Source organism: Drosophila kikkawai, chromosome 2L (genome assembly GCF_030179895.1).
Source record: "Drosophila kikkawai strain 14028-0561.14 chromosome 2L, DkikHiC1v2, whole genome shotgun sequence".
NCBI classification, from domain to species: domain Eukaryota; kingdom Metazoa; phylum Arthropoda; class Insecta; order Diptera; family Drosophilidae; genus Drosophila; species Drosophila kikkawai.
This window is the reverse complement of record NC_091728.1, coordinates 11,711,603-11,719,247: the sequence shown is the minus strand read 5'-3', so window position 1 is coordinate 11,719,247 and position 7,645 is coordinate 11,711,603. Positions and strand designations below refer to the sequence as shown.

Here is a 7,645-nt window from a genome sequence, read left to right as displayed (position 1 = left end):
GACTTCCCGAATGTCACTCATCGGTCAAGTGTGTTTGTGTGTGTGCGAGTTAATTTGTTATTCAAATTTGTGTGTTATATATTGTTATTACAATGAAAATTGTTGCAGCTCCTGTTGTCGTCCCGACTGGTCGGGAGCAGTTCACATATTCTGGCCGGCGGGCTAAGCAAAGGTTCGTGACGTGGCCAGGGTCAATAGTTTTGGCTGGCATTGAGGTGATTTCCATCCAGAGAACCTCTATTTGGTCATGCATTATCTTTTACTGAGAATTATTTAGTGGGGAAATGTCGATAACCTATGGAGTAGTTGAAATTGGAAATGTAAATTTAGTAATAAAATAAAGTTTAAGCACTGTTTCTCTTTTTATTTGGCTTAATGCAAACTATTAATTATAATGATTAATTTGAAACAGTTTGCTGATATCTTAACTTTTTTAAAATTATCGAATATTATTAATGTATAATTTGTAATCACAAAACTATTAATAAAAGTGGTTATCTCTTCTCACATAATTTAAATATTGTCTGTTGGTTTATCATCCTTTTGTGTAGTAGTTTTTGATCGCGGTTATCTGGCTGAGATTTATTTACCATAATTTGTCCGATGATTTGTTGTTCGCTCGCTTTTCCCCAGCACATTTTTTGAATAATCAGTAATTAATCCCTATCTCAACTCTTTTTTCTATGCTTTTAGCGAACAATTGAACCCATTAATTAGCTTTGCCAGCCAAGTGGAGTCCCAGCTCCCGGGCAGACCATTTATTCGCCTTGACACCTGAAGGAGGAATAGCCGAGTGGAAACCCTAGTAAGGTCTGAGGGGCAACAACTATTGGGGATTAGGGCTTAACCGTCTGGTCAAGCGTCTGGCGAGGTCTCGCCCCGTTCCCCAGACCTGATTCATAGGTCTTGGGCTTGGATCCAGGTCTGGTGGTTGTCTAGTCTGGCGAGCCCCACGGGGATATGCGAGGGCTAAGCGGATTAATTCACCGACGTGCTGCTCAAAGGCAAATTGAAAATAGAAATGCGGGGAAAATAGAGCGGGGAACGTGCAACGAAATCCAATCATAATTATAGAGACCAACGCCTCGAGTCGATGAAATTTACACAACAAAAGGTGGCCGCGACATTTCCAGCTGTCAGCATTAATTAAAATGTTTTCATACATCACCTCGGCGGAGTTCCAACACCTTTTCGGTGCCCCAAAACCGGCCCGAAGGCAGCCAGAGCGGAAATGTCTTTGGAGGACGGGAATCAAAACACGACCAGAAGTCGACATAACATAAAGATGTCAAGGCCCGGAAGGGTTGGGGGCCAAGAATTATCATCCAGATCGCATGTTTTGGGAAATATTTAAGTTTATTTTTGGTCGTCTGGCTTTTGTCATGCCGATAATTGGCGTCCATTAGTTTTCCTAATTAAATATACATTTTTTGCCAAGTATTTTAACAAATTAAACTACAAAATTATAATTAAATTGTTTTTTATAAATTTTATGTAAAAACTATGGAAGTACAAAAAAATAAAAGCATTTAATACCAACAGAGCAAAAGTGTGAACCCGATACTCTTCGCCTGAAGCGGAGGTCATGTCAAGTGTTGGACAGTTTAAGCGACGGATCGAGTCTGCTGTCAATAAGTAATTGAAAATCAGAGCCGCCAGCAGAATGGTTTACCGTAGTTTTTTTGTCAGTGTCGCTTTTCGGGGTAATTAAAAAAGTTTTTTACTGTGAAAAATAGAAAGAAATTGCCAATTGTCAGCAGAGTTTTTTTGTAGACCGGCTAATTGTCATGCAGAGAAGTGGCAGGGAGGACATTTTCCTGGCCTGACGTAATTAAAAAGCCGTCAAGCGGAGTTGGCGCAGTTAGCGCTAAATGTCCAATTGATGCACAGACTCTGGCCGTTAAATACCGCTCTTTAAGCGCTCCGTCTGCAGCTCTCTAATTAAATAAGCCAGCGTCACATTTGTCTTGAGTGTCCGACAATTTGGTGACTTATGACGACTGCAGAGCGGACCAAAGCACTGGCCAAGTTGGGGAGCAAGATTTATGAGGTAAAAGCAATTAGAAAGTGGTATTAACAAGCGAATGCGAGGAGCGTAGAACAATTTATAATAGCTGCAAGCTGTAGACATTGAAAAACACAGGGCCAAGTGAGGGGGTGCATCCCAAAGGAGCACCATTACAACAAGGGAGTAAATAACCACTTCTTAAAACGACAGAAAGACCAGTATATTTTCGACTTTATGATAATGTTTTAAAGAAAGATATTTGATTAAATTGATATTTTAATATTTTTCTTCGATCTATAAACTACTTTGAATTTATTCGATCTACTAACACATATCCTGTGAGGCCTCATTCTGTTTACCCTTCCCATCCATCGATTGGATCTGCTCCAAGACTCCGAATAGTATATCCACTTCGTTCTTAATAATATCCAATTTTCCTTCCACACATCCGCGGCCCCATCCAGGAACATCTAGTATCGTTAAAGTCAATGATAATCCTTGAAAATACGGCATCATTTTATGGACTCACCTCTTCGGCGGCAGAGAATCCTGTACAAGTGATTTATGCCATCCAGGGTTCGGTCCTTGTCCATTGCACCGTTGGTAATGGCGTCCTTGCTGTTGGCCAGGATCTTCTCCCATTTGAGGCACTGCACACGGGACTCGTTGTACGATCGCTCGAGCTTGGCCAGATCGTTTTTGAGTCCCAGGACTGTCAGGGCGGCTTCATTCGTGATTTGCACCATGCGTTGTCGCATGTTCTCGATCTCATTCAGTTTCTGCTGCTCCAACTGACTGATTTCCACTTGGGCCAGCACTGCGAAAGAAAGGATCAGCTTACAAAGATCAGAGGCAATCTCATAGGCGATGGATGGCTTACTTAATGCGTCGCAGCGGTCCATGCAGTCCTTTGGCGAGACGAATATGTCAGAGACCTTTACCACCTCATCGAGAACCTTCTCGTACGGCTGGAACTCATGGACGGTGGCCTTAAGAGCCTCTCGAAAGGCTTTAAGCTCGCTGATCGAGTCCTTGAAGCTCTCAATGCCCTCGCCCAGTTCCTTGTGGTAGAGCGTCTCGCCCTGGGCTGTCTTCTCGGCGGCTCGCTTCTTGTCCGCGCAGTCCTTGATGAAGCTGTTCACCTCGATGAAGCGCCGCCGCAACCGCTCCTGGATCTTGTACATGTTCCGCACCCTGCTATGGTTAACCTTGGACTGCCTCTTGGCGCTGGCCAGCATCTCGTCCTGCAACTTGAGCATTGCTTCGTTCTCGCGCAGATTGTTGACGAAAATGAGCTCGATGGAATCTCCCGCGGAATCAGAGTTGGGAGGAATTCTGCAAGGGCAAGGATTAGTTTGTTATATTTTGGTTACACTTAAGTGACTTGTATTTGCTTACACAAAGAACTTGTCCTGCTGCTTCGAGCAGAGATAGTCCCCCACCGCCTCCTCTGGCCGCAGGTCCAGATTTCCCAGGACATCGAGCTTTTTGGTGGGTTTTACACGCGGCATCTTGGACCCCTTCGTCGGCAGCAGTAACTTCTAGTATAAGGATTAGTATGTGTAGTTTTTTTTCTTTTTTACCGCGGGGTGTTGTGTCTCGTGTAGCTGGGTGTGTTTTGTGTTAACGTTTGGGAATGTGTTACGGTTTTGTAATAAAATTAACCAAGACCTACTTGAAACATGATTTTTATTTGGGTGACATAAAAGAAAACAATGGTTGCCAAGACCACGGTTAATTTCCTTGGTGAAGGTTGCTAAGCGAGGAAAAGCAGCGACAGGGGGAGTTTCCTTGTACTATTATTATATATATTACCTGCATTATGTTTTGGATGTATGTGTATTTTTTAAACAATTCCAATTGCATTAAAAAAATATTCATAATTACTTTTAATATTTACATTGGCACTACTATATATTCTTTATTTAATTTGCTAATATATATTTACCATATTATCCTAGGCTGATTTAAACACCAGTCCTGCAAGACTTCATAAAAAAAAGTATTCAAAAATACAAAATTATAGCAAACACAGCACTTGCTGTCTAAAGAATCTACCTGTATACTTTCAGTATAACCCTGAGCCTCGCTAACACAACATTTGCTACGAAATATATATTCCCAAAAATATATACCTATATATTTATTTCTACAAGTAACTTTTTTCTTTGAGCCAAGATGCCGCGTCATAGGCCAACCTTTAAGACCGATGTGATCGGGGACCTTGATCTTAGCCCTGAGGGGGCCATCGATGACTATCGTGTCTCGCGGCAGCAAGATCAGTTTTTCGTGTACGTTTAGAGAACACACAGCTTCCTCTATCCCTAATCCAACCTCGTGTGCTGCCTCTAGGAAACCGCCCAACTGGGACTCTGCCGGCGAGTCCATTGAAATGCTTTACATTGCCAATTTGCGGGAATACGAAGCGATGAAGCAGCTGCAGGGCCAGCTGCTGAAGGACGCCAAGCGGCAGACGGCGATGAATGTGCACCGCATCCGCAAGATGAACAAGATCCAGGAACGACTGCGCAAACGTTTCGTCGAGGTCAACGGATTCATCAAGGATTGCGCGGACAAGAAGCGCAGTGCCGATAAGTGCATTCGCGAGGAGACCGTTCATCATGAGGAGCTCAGCTCCTCGATCGATGACTTCAAGACCTCCATCGGCGAGCTGAGCACCTTTCGGAATGCCCTTAAGGCGACGGTGGCCGAGTTCCAGCCATACGAGCAGGTCCTAGATGAAGTGGTTAAGGTTTCGGACATATTCGTTTCGCCGAAGGACTGCATAGATCGTTGCGACGCCCTGAGTAAGTTGGCTAAAGCATTAAGGAACTAATCTACATATACATTCCCTTTATTAAGTGCTCGCTCAGGTAGAGATTCATGAACTGAAGAGCCAGAAGCTCAATGAAATCGAAAAAATGCGGCAGCGCATGGTCCAAATAACTAGCGAGGCGGCTCTGACCGTCCTGGGCTTAAAAAACGATCTGGCCCGGCTGGAGCGCTCATATGTCCAATCGCGTGCCACGTGCCTCAAGTGGGAGAAGGCCCTCACCGCCTGCAAGGACGCCCCCTCGAACTACACCCTGGACAAGGATCGAATGTTTGACGCCATCCTGGTCTTGTACCGCATTCTCTGCAAGCGTCGAGGTGAGTTCCGCAATTAGGTAACAATATTTAGAACTAAATTGATAATATTTCGGCTTAGATGTGTCTCCCAGCCTCCACAGCTACGAGATCGACCGCATCATGAGCTTTATAATGCGCGAAATCGATCTGCTCTCTTCAGTCCTCCGGGAGGTCGAGTCCGGCAAGAGCGATAAACTTGACTCGGGACAGATTTGCTAGTCACAGCAAATATAGTTTCAATATACATACATACTTTTACACTTGTTATTAAAGCATGAGTAAAATGCTAGAGATGCTCTAAGCTAAGAACTTGTGTTTGCCTTTGGGATATATAAGGTTTACACTTCTAAGGACACTTCTGCTTATGGTGCAGAAACTATTTAAGGAACTAAATCTTGTTTCTTCAATTTAATGCCTCTTAAAAAACATCCCGATGAGAGGAATGTGACTTCGATCAAATATATCTCCTGATTTATGGGCTAGTCTGTGTATGGGCTTTATCGGGCTGCAAGAGCAGTCCCATCGAAGCTAAGTAGCTTCGTAGCTCCACCCCGCAACAACTTTAATGGGCTTCGGCCCCACCTTCTGCCTTATGGCCGCCATAACAGTTGTCTAACCCTAAAACCTTGAGAGCCCCCCAAAAAAAACGACCAACATATGTGAGCGTGTGTGGCTTTGTTGGTGCCTAAGCCCTAAAGAAAATCAAATGAAATTCGATAAAAAGTAAATGCATGGGGCAGGGAGACCGAGATACACTGGGGCTGGAAAACTTTTTAAGTGGCACTCGAACTTCAAATCAACGAAGGGACAAAGGGAAGGGGAGCAAGCGATGGGCAGGAAAATAAAGTTGGCAAATCGAATCTGCGACATCTTTCCATTCAATTGCCAATTGGATGCTATGGCCCAGGGATAATCTAACTTAAGCACAGATAATTCTTTTATGCGAACATTTTGATTTCTGTCCTCGCATTTACAACAACGCTGGCCGAAAGGAACTAGCAACTAATTTTGTACTGTGCAACCGTAGGGCCACGCCCACGCCCAGTCGAGGACGCCCACTTAACGCCCAATCGCCGGAAGAGGCGTGGCCCTTGTCTCTTATTCAATTTGCTTTATTTGATTTGCGATTTTTGCTGATATCAGCTGGAAGAGGAACTCCCAGGGCTCCCGGCAGGACACTCGATGCTACAGATAGACCTAGGCTAAAAATCAAATCAAATGGAAAGCAAAATAAAATGCAAGGACATTTATTTTCAAGGAAATAAAAAAGAGAGACGGCGGAGCCAAAGAAATCGAACTATGTAGTTCGGGGCAAAGTCAACATTTGGTTTATTTAAATGGACCGTGAGGACATCCCACAAGTTGTCCGGGCCCCGGAGGGTTTTTTTGTACTTCGGCCATCGGTTTTGTGGTCCTCCAGCCTCATCAATGGGCCCGGCAATCACATTAAGTTGCTCATCGGAGCTGCTGCCTCTCGTGCAAATCGTGTAAACACTTAAGATTTGTAGCCTGTCATTTAAATAATTGAAAAATGCATTCTATCTCTTCTTCCGTGGTCTGAGTTATTTCGGGCCAAAGAGCTTTTGAGATGAAAGAAATCATTGGGAGAAAGCAGCTGGAGATGCCATTACTCGGAATTTATTCAGCTGAGTACCCAGTCTATGGCGTCATATCCATGGTTACAATAAAGCCTAATGGCATTCTCGGCTAATCCCTTAATTGCATTACAATTAACTGTCTGCGAATTAAATAATATGGCCAGCAATGCCAACTAGGTAATAGCAGGACACGAACGAATTGTTTCGAATTTTAGTTGCAGATAATTAACTTAATTTATTTTTACAAAATATAAACCATTTTATATTTAAATGGAATAAATATTTAAATAAGAAAACTATTTACTATGGATATATAAATATTTCTCTGTCTTGAGGAAGGACATTGGAGGCTCCATCCTGCCGAACCGAACTCTGAATTACCTTTCCGCCGCTCCAATTATCCCTTTCGAAAGTTGTGCAGTTTCTTGGCGCTTTTGTTGCCATTTGCTTTTTTCCTGCTTACTAGACGAAACACTTAATTTAACTTTACAAGTTCTTAATGTGACGGCCAGACAGAAAAGTTGTGTGTTGGGTAGACGGCGCAGTTGGGAAGGCCGGGTCTTGGCCACTTGTATGGGACACTGGCGACAAATGGCAATTAGAGAAACAATGCCTGGCAAAACGGTTGCAAAGCTGGAAGAGCCGGCAGACAAAATAAAATAGGCGCAATTAAAACACACTCACCTTCTCGGCAAGTTGAAGGCGCTTTAAAGTCTAAGAACTGCAATAAATGTCAAGCGATTACCGCAACAACAAAGGGCGGCTCTGGCAGTCGGAAGAGCAACCAGAAGCCAGCTCCTTGATTAATACTATAACACATGATTTATTATGCCTGTCAATCGGCGGAGGGGAAGCCCATTATGAAAGCTTGCTTCAGAGATTGAAATCGGAATCGCTGGCATTGGAGTTG

General features: G+C 43.6%; 2 protein-coding genes across 2 annotated transcripts; one reads left to right on the top strand and one right to left on the bottom strand.

Annotated features, from left to right (window-relative positions):
• Window positions 1-2,266: 2,266 nt before the first annotated feature.
• Window positions 2,267-3,672, bottom strand: LOC108082705 (cilia- and flagella-associated protein 73). The gene is made up of 4 exons (XM_017178213.3): window positions 3,407-3,672; window positions 2,889-3,343; window positions 2,538-2,825; window positions 2,267-2,478 (listed from the first exon to the last, which is right to left on the bottom strand). The coding sequence occupies exons 1-4, from the start codon at window positions 3,517-3,519 to the stop codon at window positions 2,333-2,335; spliced, it is 1,002 nt and encodes a 333-aa protein (XP_017033702.1). The 5' UTR covers window positions 3,520-3,672; the 3' UTR covers window positions 2,267-2,332.
• Window positions 3,673-4,072: 400 nt separating this feature from the next.
• Window positions 4,073-5,363, top strand: LOC108082716 (cilia- and flagella-associated protein 73). The gene is made up of 4 exons (XM_017178224.3): window positions 4,073-4,299; window positions 4,361-4,815; window positions 4,871-5,158; window positions 5,217-5,363. The coding sequence occupies exons 1-4, from the start codon at window positions 4,187-4,189 to the stop codon at window positions 5,354-5,356; spliced, it is 996 nt and encodes a 331-aa protein (XP_017033713.1). The 5' UTR covers window positions 4,073-4,186; the 3' UTR covers window positions 5,357-5,363.
• The last annotated feature ends 2,282 nt before the right edge of the window (window positions 5,364-7,645 follow it).

Excerpts from the sequence above, each read along its gene's own strand:
- LOC108082705 (XM_017178213.3), bottom strand. The coding sequence starts at position 3,519 with ATGCCGCGTGTAAAACCCACCAAAAAGCTCGATGTCCTGGGAAATCTG. Across the intron at positions 3,344-3,406 it reads CAGCAGGACAAGTTCTTTGT|AATTCCTCCCAACTCTGATT; the intron begins GTAAGCAAATAC and ends TTGCCCTTGCAG. Across the intron at positions 2,479-2,537 it reads GATTCTCTGCCGCCGAAGAG|ATGTTCCTGGATGGGGCCGC; the intron begins GTGAGTCCATAA and ends TAACGATACTAG.
- LOC108082716 (XM_017178224.3), top strand. The coding sequence starts at position 4,187 with ATGCCGCGTCATAGGCCAACCTTTAAGACCGATGTGATCGGGGACCTT. Across the intron at positions 4,300-4,360 it reads CAGCAAGATCAGTTTTTCGT|GAAACCGCCCAACTGGGACT; the intron begins GTACGTTTAGAG and ends TGCTGCCTCTAG. Across the intron at positions 5,159-5,216 it reads CATTCTCTGCAAGCGTCGAG|ATGTGTCTCCCAGCCTCCAC; the intron begins GTGAGTTCCGCA and ends ATTTCGGCTTAG.